Source organism: Rousettus aegyptiacus, unplaced genomic scaffold (genome assembly GCF_014176215.1).
Source record: "Rousettus aegyptiacus isolate mRouAeg1 unplaced genomic scaffold, mRouAeg1.p scaffold_m13_p_6, whole genome shotgun sequence".
NCBI lineage: Eukaryota > Metazoa > Chordata > Mammalia > Chiroptera > Pteropodidae > Rousettus > Rousettus aegyptiacus.
In genome coordinates, this window is record NW_023416309.1 from 38,137,274 (window position 1) to 38,156,756 (window position 19,483).

The window sequence follows — 19,483 nt, forward strand, 5'->3', positions numbered from 1 at the left end:
GATACTCCACTTGGATGTGTTACAAGCATCTCAAACTTAACACATTCAAAGTGGACCCTCGATTTATCCTTCCTCTACAAATTTATTCTTCCCCTAGTCTTCCTCATGCAGTGAACGGCTCCACCACTCATTAGTTGACCAGGTTTTTCTTATTCAATCCCTACAATCATTCCCGTTGAGTTCTACCTTTTAAATATATCTTGACTTTGTCTAGCTCTGTAGCCACTAGCCTGGCCAAAACCATCCATCATCATTTCGCCTGTACTGAAATAGTTTCTTTACCTGCCTCACCCTTATCCCATTACAATTTATTTCCACAGAATATCTGAGTAGTCTTTTATATGTCTATACATATGTGTGTGTGTGTATAATCACATTACTCCTCTGAATAAAATTCTCCAGTGGCTTTGCAAAACACCAGATAAAATCCAAACTTTTCAACATGGCTTACAAGATATTTTATGATCGGTCCCTGCCTACCTCTCCAGTGTTATTTCATGCCACTCTCTCTTTTGTCACCTTTTGGCTACACTGGCTCTTTTCAATTCCTTGAAAATGCCAAGTTCCTTTCCATCTAGGACTTTGCAGTGCTCTTCCCTATGCTCGAAATATTCTACTACCTCTGGGTCCCAATTTAAATGTCAACTTCTCAAAAAGTTCTTCCCTGGCTCTGCTGTTGAGGTCAGTTCCCAGCTAACTTTACATCAGCATACTTTATTTCCCCTATAGCATTTATCACAACTTGTAATTATATATTCACTTCCTCATTTGTTCTCTGTATATCTGCTACTAGACTGTAAGTTCCACAAGGCAAGGGATATTATTCAGATATGTATACCTAGCCTTTCCCACAGTATGTCACACATAGAGAGATCAGTAAATATTGGTGAATATTTGAGTAAATGAGTGAATACGAGAATATTAGTTATAGCATTGTTATAATAGTAAAAATGTAAACAACTTAAATGTCTATTAACATGTGAAAGGTTATATCAATGATGGTGTATTCTTAGAATATTAATATGTAGAACAATTTGCACAGAGATAGAAAGTTGTCCAAGGTATAATAAGTGAAAAAAGCAAACTGCAGAACATGGTATTTAAAGGTTTATGCCACATATGAATTTATTATTGCATATGCGTGCAAATTTCCTAAAATTAACATGAGAAACTGTTACATGAGAAGCTGATACTTCTGTTTAGAGAGCATCCCTTATGTCCTCCCGTACAGCTTGAATTTCTTACCATAATTATGTGTTACTTTTATAATTAGAAACCCTTTTAAAAGTTAAAATGCAAGTGTGTATTAATTGATAAAAACAGCAAAATACTGTGTTCCTGATCCAAGGGCTATTAGGCCCTTGCTAGAAGTTACCAGGGTAATGTACACATGTGCAAATAACCATTTTTATTAATTTATGGAGACCTGCTCTGCTTTGTTGCAAAAAACTAACTCAAAGTGGCTACAAATAACTGTGTTCAATGTGACAGAAAATATGGATTTGTAACCAGATGAGGGAGCATCTTGTATACAGAGCAAGTAGCCTGCATTTAACTAGACAGGAACTAGAGTGTTATAGATAGACGACTTTGAGCTTCACCAAGTTCAATATGGGAAGCTAAGAAAATTAATCTACCAGGGTAAATTTAACCTCTTTATAACATTTTATGATTTAAAAACCAGGAATCAAGTAACACTCCCATTGCTCCTTTGCTAACAGTAATAAGACGGAGTTGCCTTTAGTTTTTTAGAAAGTGCTTAGGTGATTAGAGTCATCCCTGATTTCTCTGGGTCAGATCTCTTTGATCCTCACCAACTGCCAGGGCTTCATCTGATTTTAAAAACCTGCAGACTCCATTGTTGCCCACTAGCTCCTTCTGCCTGCTTCATTTGTATTTATAGACAAACATAATGGAGTGATGTGTGAACGTGGTCGGGTGAGGTTTTTGCGCTCTCTTGCTCAAAGTTACTAAGCCCAGCCGGACTTCAGTTCACTTGTGCATTCCATTCCTCACTTGGAGGCCTTTAAATCCTCCAGTGGTTGTCAAACTTTAGCGTGCATAAAGAATCACTTGGAGGGCTGGTGAGAACACAGATTTCCGGGCTCCAGCCCCAAAGATTCTGATTCAGTAAGACTGGAGCGGGCAGGAGATTTTGCATTTCTAACGAGTCGTCAGGTGGTGCTGATGCTCTGGAGACTCTATGCTGAGAATCACTGCTTTAGTTGAGTATCCCTTAGCCCCCTTTCTCCATGCACAGGGATCCTGAGGCATGTGTCATGAGGTCATACAGGAAAGCACCAATTCTTTTTTAGCACTCAGTGCAATGCTTTGATTTCACTGCCCAAGAAGCAACCAGCAATATTTGTGCTTTAGAAATTCTTCCTAGGTTTAAACAGCTGATTTTAGCCTATCATTTTACCTTTCGGAGGTTAGAATGACAGCTTTCTCTCTCTGGGATTCAGAGAACAGACTGCAGACTCTGGAGAAGCTTCCCTTTGTTTTCCTGTTTTGACCTTGATTTCTTCTGACCTTACTGATTTTCAAGGACAAGGGCTGACCTGTTCTTTCTCTTTCATGGGTCTGGGTCCATTCTCATTTCTACAGATGCTCTGGACTTACTCTGATTCCTTGGTATCTTGATATCCACTGAGAGCCTGCGACCAGATATACCCTTTCGTGGAGCCTCAATATTCTCAGTTGTAGGGACTTGATGAATGCTACGGTCCCTTCTAATTCCAGTGTTCTACGAGTCTGTAGATGTCTCCCGTACCTTTTCCCGTGGATGTTTGGCTCTGACTGCTACAAAGCTGGATGCATTCAGGGGTAGTATAGGTAACAGAGATTTCAGCCGATGGGCTAGACTGCAAATGAAGCAGCTGTGATGTCAAAAAGCAATGCCACAATGTGAGGCTCAGACAGTAAAGTAGAATTTTATAGAAGGTAGATTTTGGGAGGTATTTATATGAGTCACAAGGGGACATTTTGAAGATATAATAACGCCTTAATACAAAATTTCCTGGCTTTCTTTTGAGTCACTGGAACACAGTGTTTATGTTTCGTAATGTTAATCACATGCGATTCTTCTAAATCTGGGATCTAATGGATGCAAAAATTGGTCCAAATGTCAATTTTAAACATATGTTTTTTATACTGAATAGACCTGTATGGTTCCAAACACCAGTTAACTCTTTGATGAAATTAGTCTGATTTTTTTTCAGAGGTGGTTCTGATTGGTATTCAAGATGGGGAGAAATCCTTAGATTGCTCCAGCAACAGAGTCAGTAGAGGAATCGAAAAGGTACTTCCTGAAGCAGAGCATGAAGGCCTGGGATAGCTCAATGAATACGGCTCCCTCTGAGGAATGAAGGGAATTAGGAAGCTGTCCGGCAGACTTTGGTAGGGTCTGGAAATTTTAAAATTGGACAGAACAATGAGAGCCAATGTGAGAAGTCTTTCATGGTGACTTTAAATGCAGATGGAGAACATACTGAGTTTGTTGGTCATTAATAGTCATTCTGAATTTCAAAATGACCATTTTCATTTTTTTCTAATGATGTGAAGCAGTTTCACTCAGTCCTCAGAGAGCAATTAACCAGATTTCTTGTTGGTGTCCAACAACTGTGCTTGTTGTTTTGTCTGAAGAAAAGGAGGCTAAGAGATGACAGCTTTTCAGGACAAGAAGGAATTTATAGTTTAAAAAGTACAGAAATAAGGGTTAGATATAAGGGTTTAAATACCAGGACATCACAATTAGAAGAACTGGCAAAAACCATGATACTAAGGGATGGGTGGCATCTGCTCTGAAGATCTGACAACTACCACCTGTTTTGTTCTACCAAGAGATTGAGAACAAATTGGTTCTTAAAGCTGGACACCAACTTGGTCACATGGTGCTTCAAATAACTCTGCCATGACTCACAACCATTTGGATATTTAAATTGTATTGACTTTTGAGCCAGTAAAAGTCATGGAAGAAATCCACTTCATAGTCATAACCTGTGATTTTTATTTTTACCCCAAGTGAAATTTCTCAGTTAAATTATCCACTCTATTCATTAGTCTGGCTCAAAATAAGTTAGCGATCTCAGAAAATCAAACCCACTATTAAAGGATAAAGATTAGCCACAGATATCAAAGACTGTGCTACAAAATCATAAAGCAATTCCTAGAGATGTTTCACAGATATTTTGAACGAAGGCAATATCAGTAAAAGAACTGCAGAACCTTGAAAAGTGACTGTTTTTGAAGAGAACTCCCTTCACTTGGGTATATAAGTTCTAGCAGGTTTGATAAAAAGTTAGCATGTATATATCCTAAGCTTACTTCACATGTGAAGCAGTTCCTTGTCTCCCACCCACCCTACCAGATGTTAGGAGTAAAAGTGTAATGGTTTATTGAAAGGGTTCAACTTGGTGGGGCATCCATAGAAAACAACTTTACGCTTTTTATTTTATTTTATTTTAACCACTGCCTTTCAAACTCACTTTCCTTTCCTGAATGTCATCGCAAAGCTGATTTCTTAGCTTTTGGATATTAATGGACCATTTCATTTTCAGGTATTAAAAAGTCTAGCACAATCTTATATCAAAACTTTAGTTTTTCCTCCAATTCTATTCATATCTTGACCAATTTAGGCTTGACATTAGAATCAGGAAACTAGTGAAGAAGGGGGTACTTATTTTTGTTTGTTTGTTTGTTTTCTGTTTAATCTTCTCCACCAATTCCTGAAGATGTAGAGGGGAAGAAGGAAGGGGGCAAAATGCCTTATTGACTGGTATTACTATAATCTGATTTTGGTGCTTCCTCTGAGGGAGGTGCCCAAATCATGAACTCTTCTCTTGTGCAACAAATGTGAGTCCTCCCAAGAGCTCTCCTTATACTCCTATAGTATAAGAAGCTCCTGGTGCTGAAGCACCAGAGATGTTTGTGAAGTCAGCAACTAAGAGTGGGCTTGCAATCTTAAACTAATAGATACAATCTGAAGAAGACCAAGAAGAACTAAGCATAGATTACTGCACTGAGTAACTTGGCCAGATACTGCAGCCTATGCATGTTCACTGTGAGGCACACATTCATCTCCAAAATCTAGAGTTGTTGTTTTAATAGCTACTAATAAAGGGAAATGTTGTCATAATTACTAGTAAAGCAGAAGTTGCTTTCAGGAGTTCCTGACATATATTCAGGAATTATTTTAAAGTTTAATATAAATGCTCACATCAAATGGATATGGAACTAACATTAGCAAAAACAGCTTCATAGGAAGGAACACAATTATAGCAAATCACGAAATGATAGAGTCAGACATAAGGCTAAGCAATTTCATCTGGTTCAAAATGCTAATGATGATGATTCTTGTATTTTCTCTAATACATACTTCAAAAAGTCACGACCAGCTACTCACCCTTTCTTTTCTAAAACACTTCGAAAGGGTGGGAATTAATTGATTTACTTATGGGAGGACACAATGAAGTCTGCATAGCTCTCTTTAATGTTTTCTAAAAGTATGTCCCAGTATGTACCTTTATATGTCACTTTTCTTTCTCAAAGGTAGCTGGCTAATGATATAAAAATAATTATGAAATGGAGATGTTTTTAACACATGAAGCACACTAAATATGCTTTCCTCTAATACATATTTCTTCTTGGTTTACGTGTCTGTAAATGTTTAAAGTTCTATGGTATGATTTATAAAGGTAAATGGGCTAAAGGTATGATGAGATGGGCAGCTACCTATGATGCCATTAAAACCCTGAGCCAGAAATGTGGCCTGCTTGGACTTAGCCTTACTTTGTTTCAGCACTGTACCAATACTACTCACAAATGTGACAGCAGGATATTCCTAGAACAACAATGATATCAGAGAAGTGGCATTATACTTTTAAATCAGTACCTTATAGGTAATGATACAGTTTTAATAAAAGATGATATAGCCATGGTGTTGATTGAAAATATATTTCTTTGGTGCTTAAAATTATATTAGGTTAATATAAATTAAGACTTACTGTTATCTTGCTACATAACTTCTTTGGGGACATCACCAAGAAATAATTAAACATTGTGAAAAATGCAACACAGAAGGTAGGCCTTTATCTAGGCTATGGTTCCTAGGCTCTGCATTTTAAGCACTAGTAAATTTGCGAAACAACTTAGGGAAAAGAGGAAGAATCTTCCTATCCCTACTGCAAGGCTGATATAACTCTCTTCATGTACAAACACAATCTTCTCTTTCATCAAACTCTTAGTCCCTCTTATATGTAGGCAAGGAATGGGTAGTAGATCCCATTTGGTTTAGGTCCAGAATTGTTTCGGGAAGTCCTGCATGTATGGTCTTCCTCTAACCTCTATAGATATATGGTACTTTATACTCATTGACCTCAGCTTTGGGGCCTCATTTGAAATGGACAAAGAAAAATCCAATTTGTTACAAAGGCAGAGGCTCACTGAGAATTGGAGTCAAGGCAGAGCTAAAAGGATATTCTCAGTTTATCATTAGGAAAAAAAAAAAAACATTTCATACGTAACTATTTCTTTATTGCTTTATTTTGGGTTGGTGAAGAACCCAGACGAAACTGCTAAAGAAGCAGGTCTGGTGGAAATCATAGAGGTGATGTGGGAAAGACAGAGTGCTTCTGATGGGAACGGTAATACTGATGTCCTTCCTACTGATTAAGGTAGAGTTAAGTGGAGATGGATGTGTTTACTAGAGAGGGAGAAGAAAGGGGAAAGGCAGGGGTGTTGGTGAAGCATTAGGAAGTGAGGTCAAGAACATAAGAGGCAAGGGTCAGGTTTGCTAAGCCAAGGCCAAGAAAAGCAGAGATTAGAGTCAGGTAGGGCAAGAGAAAGATTATTATTCTGAATCAATATATTAGTGCTGGTGAATTAGCTCATTATGAGGGAGGAGAACATTTAAGGCTTTAAGTGCCTAAAAACATATTCGGTCTCTTATGCTTGCATACTCACAGACCACAAGTACTCTTGAGTCCTTACTCTATACCAGGTACTGTGGGAGGGACAAGGATTGCAGCAATGAACACGGTAGAGTTTATACAGAGATGAGAAAGAAAGAAACCACTTTCAAGGAACTGAAAGAAATTCAATTTTGCTGGAGCACAGAGTTTAAGAAGAAGGGTGGCAGAAGACAGGGCAGAAGATGTAGACAGAGACCAAATCATGCACTCTGTGCACCATTTTAATGAATCTGAATTTTATTCCAGAGGCAATGAATTAAAGGGTTTTAAACAGGTGTTAATAGGCATTGTGTTTTAGAAAATCACTTTGGCTATAGTATAGAAAATAGTTTGAAGAGAGGCGTGAAAGAAGGGCAGACACAAATTAAAGAGACGGGGAATGAGGTGGAAGGATAAGTCAGGATTTCTAGCTCAGGCAATTGGGTGGATGGTGGTGCCATTCATTTAAATATGGCACAAGAGGACAATCAAACTTATGGCAAGGGAGTAGAGGTGTAGGGGAATTGAGATGCTGAGTTTACATTTAGACATGTCTATGAAACACCCAATCAGATATATCCATTAGGAAGCTCAAAGTCAGAAGAGGAAAATGGGCTAGACATGTATTTATAAAAGACGGATGAACAGATAGATGATAATTGGAGCTATGTGAGTAGATGAGTTTATATAGGTTATATGTAGAATAAGAAAAGAAGTAATCCTAGGATAGAACCCTAAAGAATATTTATATTCATAGTATGGGTAGAGCAAGGAGAGCTTTTAAAGAGAAATGAAGTATAGCCAAAGAGGTAGACAAGAAGCGAGGAAAGAATGGTGTCTCAAAGTCAAGGATTTATCGACCTCTTCCTCCACTGGGCTTCCTTCATCTTTCTGTGGTACCGACAGTTATGAACCTTCCTGAAACTTGGTTTACCCAAGCTTACCAGTAGATTTGATAATGTACTTATTACTATTTTACATTAGTTTCTTGAGGCAGCTGGGAACGAGCAAGGGAGACTATGTATTTTCTAGGTCTCTGTAATGTTCCCCAGTATATTTCATGAAGAAGGCCAAGGTCAATTGTTCTGAACCTTAGCTCTACACTAGAATCATCTGGGGAGCTTTAAAAAGTACTGACAAATGGGTCCTGCTTCTCTCCTCAAAAACAAAACAAAACAAAAAAAGTCTTTGGTTTAATCAATCAGTCTAGAATGTTGCTTAAGAATTGAAATTTTTAAAAACTCCCCAGGTGATCCTAAATGTGTAGCCAAGATTGAGAACAATTGACCTTAATTAAGATGGCTTCTGATCTTGCATCAGTATTTCCTAAGAAAGGATATACATTCATTTCTGGAGAACGACTTGGTTTAGCTTAATGGAAGAAGTGAGAAGTTTGAGCAGGATCTTTAGGAATGCAAGTGAATGAAGTCAGCATGCCCATTTGTGAAGATAGTGAAGACAATAGTGAGGTCAGAGCAGATGGTTTCTTATGTACTGTCAAGTATTTTGACATGCCTTGTCTGAGTTGTCCATAGTTAGGCAACTACATAGGCTGGCTTCTATAGTAGCACCAAATAGAGAACCAGAATACCATTACTGACCCATTGCATGGGGAAAGCAAGGAATGATGGCCTAATATTAGGCTCAGGAAAGTGGTGAAGAGGTTGACATCTGTTTTGGCCCTCTCTTGTTAAACCATTTTATCCACAGATCAACTCAACAGTCTCAAACCATTTGGTAACTGTAAGACATGATGTTTATCCTTCCTTAAAAGGCATGTTAAGAAAGCTGTTTGTAATCCTATTTTAAACATTTTACTCATATTTTTAGAGAGTGTGGGTGTCATTCTACTTCAGCAGCTTTTTCCCTACCTCTTTCTTGCCACCTCTATACCTCCTTCTTTCTTCGTTCCTGGCTCTCTCTGCCCCTATAACCCACCTCTTCACTCTTTACCTCCACTTCTTTCTTTTTCCTTCTCTATTTCCCATACAGCTGCCTCTTTCAGTTTCTTGACAACCTGCCTTAAGCTCTTTGCCTCTTTTTTCTCTTTTAACATCTATATTCATTCTAGGTCTTACCCATTGTTAAGCACATCTCTTTTAGTTCTGTCTTCCACAATTCTCCCTGCACCCTTGAACAGTATTCCTACATCTTTAAGAGAAGGTGTTTGGGAGAAAAACTCTTGAGTGGAGAAATATGAAACCTGAATTTTGGGCTCTCCCCTGACAGTTGCATTACATAGAATAAGCCATTTAAATACTGATAAGCCTCATCTGAAAATAAAGTTGGTGTGGATCAGTGGTTCTCAATCCTGACTGCATAGGGTAGTAAGTATCATCTGGAAAGCTTTTCAAAAAATTCCACTGTCAGAGTCCCATTCCAGATCAGTGAAATCAGAATATGTGCTGATAGAACTATTGCCAGGTCCACTTTCTTTGCAACAGGTATGACCTCCAAAATTCCACTCTCACCTCCAAAATTCTGTTCCATCTTCTTTTGTGTATATCAGGTCTGCTCTGCTTTGGAGAAACTTTTCAATTTCATAGTTCCAAGGTTCTAGATTTTCAAGACTCAGAGTGAAACCAAATGGGAATGAGCAAACAGCACTAACGATGCAGTTGAAAAGGAAAATAAAAGGATTGGCTGGAGGTCACATTTAATTTAATCACATCGATAATGGCATTCAAGAGGCAAATGGCACACAGGAAGAAGCATGGAAAATTTCAGTGAGGGAACGTAAAGCACTAATCTCAGTGCCAATCAGAAATGTTAACATGAATAAAAAGATGAAAATGTTGAATGAAAACCAGAACTTCAGTTTTATAGAACTACTGATGTAGAGGCCCTGAAAGGGATTGTCCACTTCAGCAGCTTCCAAAGGATGGTCTGCAAACCCCAGGGGGATCCCTGAGACTCTTTTAGAAGGTCTGTGAAGACAAAACTATCTTCACAATATTAACACATTATTTGCCTCATTCACTGTTTTCGTATTTGAACTAATGGTGGAGAAGCAACAAGGGTAAAACTGCGGGAGCCTTGGCACAGATCAAGAAAGGGCTTCCAAACTCCTACAAGTCATATTATTCACTACCACACACTTGCAGTAAACAGTAACAACAAAACCCATTTTACTGAAAGATGTTCTCGATGAAGCAATAAATAATTATTTATTAATTTTTGATCCTCGAGTACATATCTTTTTAATATTCCACATCATGAAATAGGAAACATGCATAAAGCACTTCTACTATACACCAAAGTATAATAATAATCTCAAGGAGAAGCACCTATGTAATTAGGTTGTGAGCCAAACTAACTACTTATTCATGGAATATAATTTTTGCTTCAATGAACAATTAACAGACAAACTGTGATTATTCAGACTTAGAAATTTTGGCAGGCATTTTCTCCAAAATGCATGAATTGAACCTGTCACTTTAAGGAAAATAACAGTATTTGTTGCCAATAATAAAAAGTAAAGCTTTCAAATGAAAACTAGAATTTTGGAAAACTTGGATCTTCCTTCTGTATTGGTAGTAATATCAATAAAGTGGTTTTTTGGTATTGTATAATGAAATTATATAACATTTGGAGGATCCATTAAGCTCAGTGAACCAATATTTTCTAAATGACCAATGAACGGTATTACAAAATCATACACGAGTAAAAGATATTCAAATTACAAGACATATGAATGGATTTTAATGTGACAGAGTATGAAAAATTCATTAGTAGAGTGTTAGATTCGGCATTGCAATTCACTTTTGAAAAATTACTACTAATTAAGTTTTGGTGCAGTATCAAAGAGGAGTGTCTGAATTATCTGAAAAGGTTATTACACACCATTCTTTTTTCAACTACATGTCTTTGTAAGTACAGGTTTCCTTCATATAGTTCAACCAAAACGATATATAGCAACAAACTGAATGTAGAAGCAGATGAAAATTCAGCTATATTCTATTAAATCAGATACAAAAGAGATGTGCAAAATGCTAAAACTCTACTCTTCTCACTAATTACTTTCTTATTTTGTAAAACAGAGCTATTTTTTATTTATATTAACATATAATGGGATTTATTATTTTTGAGTGAATTAATACATAAATATTTAATTTTTAAAAAATTTCAGTGATGTAAATATTGATAGATATAACCCACATATCTTTGAGTTCTTCAATAATTTTTAAGAGTGTATAGGGTATCTGAGACCAAAAGTTTGAGACCCCCTGGTCTAATATGACAAGCTACTGGAGGACAGGGAATGTGTCTGTTTCACTTCACACATCACACTCAGTCCCATGGGCCACGTAGAGTATTATCTATGAGCTTTATGATAGAGTGGAAAAAAGAACTGAAGAGCCAGTCAGGTAATTCATTCATTTTTTGATTCAATAAATGTTTACTGTTCTAGGCACTGGGAATCCAGTAGTGAAGAAAACAAATAAAATCCCTTTCTTGTGGAACTTTCATTCTGAGGGTTGTGGGTTCTAGTTCTATCTTGTCTCTAACTCATTGTGTAACTTAAGTAAATTATTTGATTTTCCTGGGCCTTAGTTTTCCCAAATGTGAAATGGAGAATTTGGAAAGAGTGATGGCTAAGAGCCTCCTGAATTCTGTGATTCCATAACTTTGACTGGGCTTCTCAAGGTGACCTGATTGATTCATCTGAAATGCTGCCCCTCATTGTCACCTAGCTAACCTGTCATCACACGATCTCAGATCAAATGTCATTTCTTCAAGGATATTTTCCCTGACCCTCAGATTGGTACCCCTTATAATACCTGGCTATACTTTACTCTTATCTTTTTAGTACGCTCATCGCGCTGGTAATTGCCTGTTCGATATCTGTCTTACCTACTGGACTGTGAGCTTCTTGAAAGCAAGAACTGTGTCTGCCTTTTCACCATATGCATGGAACACAGCAGGTGCTCCATAAATATTCCTAGAGATGCCACTCTATTTAAAGATTTACTTTCCTCTCTAATACTTCCTAACCACCTTACTTGCTTTTTAAAATAATCCTTGGCATTTATTTCTATGTAATGTACTATCTATCTTATTCAGTTATCATGTTTACTATCAATGGTGGTGGTGAGTGTCTATAATAATGAGAATTCCATGAGGCCTAGAATAGTCTTTCTTGTTCTCTATGTATATCCAGTAACTAAAAAAGTACATGAAACATAGGAAAATGTCAATCATTTTTTTGTTGTTGAAAAAATGTTGCTTGAATAGCCATCAATGGTAGAGCACATGCACCGAATGACTTTTTTTTTTAGCAGTGGGGTTGGATTTGGATTTATTTGTACATATGTTTTCCCTTAGTTTCTCTTGTGCCTAAAAACATACATTTGTGTGAATTTTAAATAAGGTCATGAGCAAGGTCTGTGATCTGTAAATGATGCAACATAAACTGACCCACATGGTAAAGGGCTTGTGACCTTGACCATCAGACCATGAAGCCAAATGCAATTATGGTTGGCTTGACTATTCTCTAAAACAATTTAAAAGTGTGTCTTAAACACATTTTTTAGGAAATCAAGTGCATATGAAGAAAGCAAAAAAATCATTAAAAAAAAAAAAGGCTACATGAATAGAGAATAGAGTCCATGGGATCCTGGAGTAATAAACCAAAGGCATAAAACATAAACTCCTTCAAAATCATGTAAATAATTTAAATAGATAATATTTGCTCTCTGAAAATTTAGTTTGCAATACTGAGAGAAAGTTAAACAGCAAGAAAATCAAATAAGCAAAAGCAACTAAATCATAGCACATTAAGACTTATAATCCGGTTAGGAAACAGCAAGTTTGAAATGCGTAGCCATTTCAAATGCATCCACCATGATATAATGGGATTCTAGATATAAAAAGGAAATATAAGGATAATTAAATTTAATGTTGTGTAGACTTAAGAACTATAATATAAATTGTATCAAATCATAAAGGAGAAGCAAAGACAGTGTCAAAAAGAAGAATCGTTATTCTTTTAGGAATAATCATTTAGGATTAAGATGACTCACTAGGTAAAGAATTTTTAAATTAATTCCCTTTATATAATTTTAAAAAATAGGATTTTAATGTAATAATTTAGTGTGGAATAAATGTTTAGAGTCATTGTAGTCGGAAAAAAACAGTTTTCTATTTTTAAATTATAATTAAAAAGGCTTTAAATGTTAGGTTATCCTCATATTGGTACATCACGGTTTAATTTTTTAAATTCAGTTTTTCGAAGTTGAACTTTACTCCGAGATGTGCTGCATACATCAAATTCTGGACCATACATAAGCATTATATTTATTAAAACATTGCAACTGTCTTATCAAATTACTAAAATAAAAAGTAAAATGAAGATATTGAAAATGACTTATCCATGTCTGAGAATTCATTTAAATTCAGTATTATTTGAACCAGACATAATTTACAAGAAGTTGGGAAAGAGGTCTTTCTCCCCTACAATAATTCAATTTAAAGACTTATATGTACTTATGAGATTTCAGGTACTGGAAATATAGATATGGACAATACATGGACCCCGCCTTTCAAGCTTATGGTCTCATAGGGGGACAAATAATGCCCACAAATAACTATAATATAATGAAAGTCATATATTTCATAAGAGGACAAAGCATTAAGGAAGGCCACAGAGAAGATGTATTACACTCATCTAATAGCTCTTATAAAACTTTGGCCATAATCTTGATTCTCTGATGAGTTTGTGAGTGAATAGTGTTGACAAAAAAATACATTGTTGACAATGGGTGAACAAATTCCCTTTCCCCTCTATCTTCCTGTATAATTTCAGAGATTCAAAGATAGATACTTAATCTTTTTAACCTTCAGGTGAGGGATCGCAGAGCTCCTTTGAATACTGACATAGGCATACTATTGTGGGAGTCCAGGTTAGTACACTGAGAAGCTGAGCTGTCAGGCCCATTTCTCCACCCTTAACTCTGTAATCAAGGGTTCAACATCTGGATCCAGCTTGTAAGGGTCAAGAAAAATAAGCACAAAATTAATCTTACTGTGATACTCATATTTCTCTCACTGTAGCAAGTAAGAAAAATATGAATATTTCAATTTACCTCTTACTAGATCTCTACTGAATTTCTTACAGTAGATTCTCAAATCACCTTGTTCCTGTAGAGCCCCCAACGTCACCTTCTTTTGCCCACTTGCAGAAGATTGTGTTTACCTGCAAAGATTTAGGTCATCTGACACAAGTATCCTGAACTCCCATTCTAGCAACCTGAAAATCTTTATAATCTTATAGTGTACAGGTTTAGAGTGGAGTTACTTGGAATTAAATCTTGCTTATACAACTTACTGGCTTCAAGACCTCAGATAAGCTGTTTAAACCTCTAAGCCTCATTCTTCATTTGCAAGATGAGAAAAATAATAGTACTTACTTTACAGAATTTTTGATAAGATTAAACACTTATAAACTATTTAGAATAGTTCCTGAAACTTAGCAAAAGACCAAATTACATTATTATTATTATTATTATTATTATTATTATTACCCCTCCTTTGCAGAGAATGAAGTGTCCTACCTGTTAAGCTGTTAAGGAGTTCTCTTTCCTCTGCCTTGCTTCAGAATTCAACTCCTCTAATTATCTGCATCTTATATCTTGCCTTATTTTCATTAAATAGATGCCCTTGCCACTTCAAAATTCCATTAAAAAAATCTATTACCTCATTTTTGCTACTGTACTGTGACTCTCCCTCACAGCACGGACTATCTTGAGAAAACATCTGCAACTCCCTTCTCTTAAGATCACCTACCCACTAGTTTCCTTCTAATCTATCTGATGAAAGTATTCCTTCTCACCACCAGTGAACTTCTCATTACTGAATGTGATGGCTTTATTTAGTCTTTATTCTTCACCTCTACATTTAACATTGGCAATTTAACACTGACCAACAACAGCCTTCTTGACACACTCTTCTTTGCCTTCTGTGACCTTCCACAGTTTGAGTCTTCCTTCCTCGGACTACGCTTTCTCATCTATTTCTATTAGATGTGAGTTTTTCTCAAGCTGTTCTTAGCTTATTTCTACCTTTTACCAGATCTCTTTCTCAGCAGCATCATCTACTCCCACAGTTCACCTCTAGATCTGACTCTCAAATCAATATCCCTGGCCTGATATCTGCCAAAATCTATACACTAGTGTTTCCAACTGAGTACAGAATATTTGCACCTGCATTTTTTGCAGCACTTAAAAACTCAACTTGTCCAAGTTTAAATGTCTTCCTTCCAAAGGAAATTTTCTTATTTGACTTCCTTATCTCTGTTGGTGTTTGTTATAGACTGAATGTTTTTGTCCCCTCAAATTAATATGTTTAAGTCCTATTCCCCTCTCTCAATGTGATGGTATTTGAAGGTGGGGCCCTTGGGAAGTAATTAGGTTTAGATGAGGCCATGAGGGTATGGCCCTATGATTGGATTAGTGTTCTTATAAGAAGAGGAAGAGAGATCAGAGCTCTTTCTCCACTATGTGAAGACTCAGTGAGAAGGCAGCCATCTACAAGCCAGGAAGAGGGCACTGACCCGGAACCAAATTTACAGGCACCTTGATTGAACCTCTCAGCTTCCAAGAAATAAATTTCTGTTGTTTACACCACCCAGTCTGTGGCATTTTGTTACAGCAGCTTGCATTAAGATAGTGATTCTTCCTGTCTTTTAAAACCTTCCTTCTCTCTCAGCTTCCAACCCCATTCAGTTGACAAGTACTGTAGATTCAAGTTCTATAGATTTGCAATGTCTCATGCCCAACTTTTCTAGTTCTGCCACTTACCTGCTGTATGGCCTTGGGCAAGTTACTTGACCTCTATACATAACAGTATAGATGATGATGATGATAATGATAATAACACTTATGACACAACATAAAACACTTAGAGTGCTGTAAGGCACATAAGTTTGTTCAGTGTTAAATAAATGAATGAGATAAAGTTGATACAAGGGTCTACATTTAAGACGAAAAATTCTGTCGGGAGATCTATGATTTATGACCCTAGAGGGAGTGACTGAAGTCATGTGAATGATAAAAGAAAGTATGTAGCATATAAAAAAACAGGAGGACCCACCCCTGCTTGATGGGCTTTTTCTCTTACTTCAACCTGTCAACATTCTTCAATTACATTTCATCAATTCTAGATGAATTTTTAAAAGAGACATGAAAACAAGTCTATTTTAAGCAGAACGTCACATGTCATAGATCAGGCTAATGATGACTTTCGCTCCTTTGGTGGATCTGTGGGTGCCAACTGACACGTCAAAGAAGCCAAACCTCTGGTGTGACAGGTTTCTTCCTTTCGCTCCCACCACTTCGTATAATGTTCACTGACTTGAAATTTAAATGAAGTGAGCAGTAATGAGATTCAAATAAAATTCTATCCAGAAGAGGTCAAACTTGGATTCCAGGCAAATATATAAGCAACACCTCGCTTAAAGAATTTTGAAGAGCAAATTGATGATACAGGAGCATATAAAATTATTACTAAAAGCAGATTCCATTAAAAGTCCACAAAATATTGCAAGGACAATACTTTAGACAATTGAGAATAAAACATCTTGTGTTCCAGGAAGAGTATTCAGGACACACAATGTTTTAGTTGTCAAGGACTTGTTTTTAGTCCAAAAACATTCTTCGGAAGTTCCTGGGCTTCTTGGAACCCCTACCGTGGAGCAACATTAAGGAGCAGCTCTAGATCCCCTACTTCCATGGAGTCGATCACATTTTTTCAGTTTTCCTACTGCAAGGTTAAAGGATGGGGATGGGGATAGTTATGCAGGGAGGCTCATCTGAACACATGCATTGCCATCTTTTCATCCTTTATCACACCTGCTTCTTTCAGGTATCTCTGGCCAACAATATGTTGGGCACTGGGGTACCCAAAGTGAGCACAAAGATGTGCCAGATGGAAATGGAAGCTCTGGGAATATGGTCATATGTAAAGCAGAGAGATCATGGTTCTCGTTATGACCAGGAGCTCCCATTTATTCCATGAATCCAGTGTGTGTGCCTTGTACTTCTGGGGCAGATTTATTCCCAAGGCATTTATGTCACTTGACTGGGACCTTCTTTTTTGCTTTTGGGCCATGAGGGCTTCATCTCTTTCTTACCTAGTTGGCTACTTGGTCCTGTAAGTAATCCCTGGAATAGCAGAGGACTTTTGTTTGTTGTGTTTGGCCTAGTAGGGGTTCTCCAGGGGTCCTCTATTCGTCCTTTCTCCTTCTCTCCAGTTCTATTCTTTATTACCCTCCCTCCAAGCCCTAGATGATTTTTTTTTCACATTTTTAACATCTATAGAAAATAGATGCCAGTTACAATCAATAACGTGTCATAGTTTATCAGAGTTCTTTTTTTTCTTAGTGATGCATAAAATAAAGGTGTGTCTTTCAATGGACAGAACATTAAATTTGATGAGATATGAAAAGTGTGATCTCTCTTCTTTGAACTTCTAAGACTTCTAGATGAGTTTCTCCTGTAACATTTATTTTAGCCAGCCTATATTAGTTATGTCTGTCAAGTACTAGACTATAAGGTCCCCAAGACCAAGAAAGCCCTTGATTCTCCTTATTGTTTCTCTAAGGACACATTAAACAGTTCTGCCTGCAGAAAGACATCAATAAAAATTACCTGAATTGAACTGGATTCTAAATCAGGATATCAATTATTTTTAGAATTTCTGATATTTTGCTATTAGCCTCATCACTGTTCTCATCCCTTAGTTAATTTGACATGCATAAACACGTAACTGTTTTCAGATCGCTAACATTATACTTGATTCAAATCATTCGTCACATGAATTCCACAGGTAGTCGATTACGTGAACTATTTCAAGAAAATATATTCCTGTCATTCCTGGGAATATTAAAAGATAGGACCAGAAAGCTTACCACAAAGTTATACTGAGAACAGAGAATGATGTTCACGCATATAATTATATAATTATTAACTATGTAATTACAGTAGATGCTTATTTTTTCTGAGTGATGTCAGTATGCACTGTCTGTTCTTTATACCTGTTAATGAAGCTTTACTCCTTTATCTGTTGACAGGTGGAATTTTGGGTGACCCTTAACTGTGTGTTCAATCTCCCAGGGTCTCCAGGGCTCAGACATGCATACTTATTGAAGTAAAGGGCTCACCTCTTCCCAAAGCCTACTCTCTGTGTAGAGGATACCTCAAGCCTTGACAATAGCCAGGTAATTCTCTTGGTTTGTCCCAGCTGATCTTTCTACCATCCTTCTCTCCACAACTTCTAGCCCTGCCATCCCATCGCTCAAACCCTGATTTCACCTCTTACCTTCTGGATTCTCTGAAAACATGGAGTCATTAGCGTTCCTTCTTTCCCAAGGCCATAAGTTGCTGAAGACTTTCCAGTGTCACAATAATAAAGAGGAATTTGACTGTCTTCACCAATGATTGCTATTTTGTTTCTCTCTTTTCTTTGGTTCTTCCTGTGCTTGTTGAAGAGTTGCTTTTCATCTCTAGCCCCTGTTTATTTTTATAGTGCAATCTGGCAACATAATCTTATTCATTAGTGATCTCTCCTCCTCAGACCTCGCCAAGGATTCAGGGTACTTTGAGTATTCTTATAGTTAGTAAAAGGAAATATAGGCCTCCAGCCAGATGAGTCTATTCACCATTATCCAAACTTGCAATGTACTCAGGCATCTCTCATTTTTGTTCCTCCTGTTTACCTGAGACTGAAATGTTCTTCCCTCCTTCCTTTTTCCCCTCTTATTATTTTTATTGTGGTAAAATACACATTACATAACATTAACTGTTTTAACCATTTTCAAGTGTACGGGTCAGTGACACTAAGTACATTCAAATTGTTGTGTAAACATCACCACCTGCAGAACTCTTTTTTTTTTTTTTCCCCAAAACAGGAACTCTATACTCATTAAACATTAACTCCCCATCACCCCTCCACCAGCCCCTGGCAACCACCATCTACTTTCTGACTCTAAGATTTTGACTTCTTGAAGTACCTCATTTAAGTGGATTCATACAGTATTTGTCTTTTTATGACTGGCTTATTTTACTTATTATAATATCCTCAATATTCTTTCGTAGCATGCGTCATAATTTCTTTCCTTTTAAAGGCTGATTAATAGTCCATGTATGCGTATACCACATATTGTTTATCCATTCACTTGTGGATGTACACTTGGGTTGCCTGCATGTTTTAGCTATTGTGAATAATGCTGCCATGAGTGTACAAATATCTTTTTTAGACCCCCTCTCTCCTTTTTTGTCCATTGAAATCCTACTCATTCATCTAAGCCTAACTCAAGTAGCACCCACTTCATGAAGTTTCTCTCTCTACCTGTAAAAAAAGTGCATAAAGAAAAAGTACATAAGGTACTTTATGACGAAGTGCACTATTTGGTGTGCATTTACAATTCTTTCCTTGTATTGTTGTATCTACATTTACTTTATGTGCCTTGAATAATTATTTGTACCGAAATATCTACTTCTCATAAAATTACAAGTTTTTTGTGGTCAAAGTCCCCA

The 19,483-nt window shown here is 36.9% G+C and overlaps 1 protein-coding gene across 9 annotated transcripts in view; it reads right to left on the reverse strand.

Annotated features, from left to right (window-relative positions):
* HPSE2 (heparanase 2 (inactive)) overlaps positions 1–19,483 on the reverse strand; it is a 577,707-nt gene that overhangs the window by 54,265 nt on the left and 503,959 nt on the right. The window contains exon 11 of one of the 9 annotated variants that reach the window (XM_016164144.2): positions 14,084–14,145. The exons of the other annotated variants lie outside the window; for them this stretch is intronic. Coding sequence (XP_016019630.2) covers positions 14,084–14,145 — 62 coding nt within the window. The remainder of the gene's footprint in view (positions 1–14,083; positions 14,146–19,483) is intronic. 9 annotated transcript variants of the gene reach the window in all.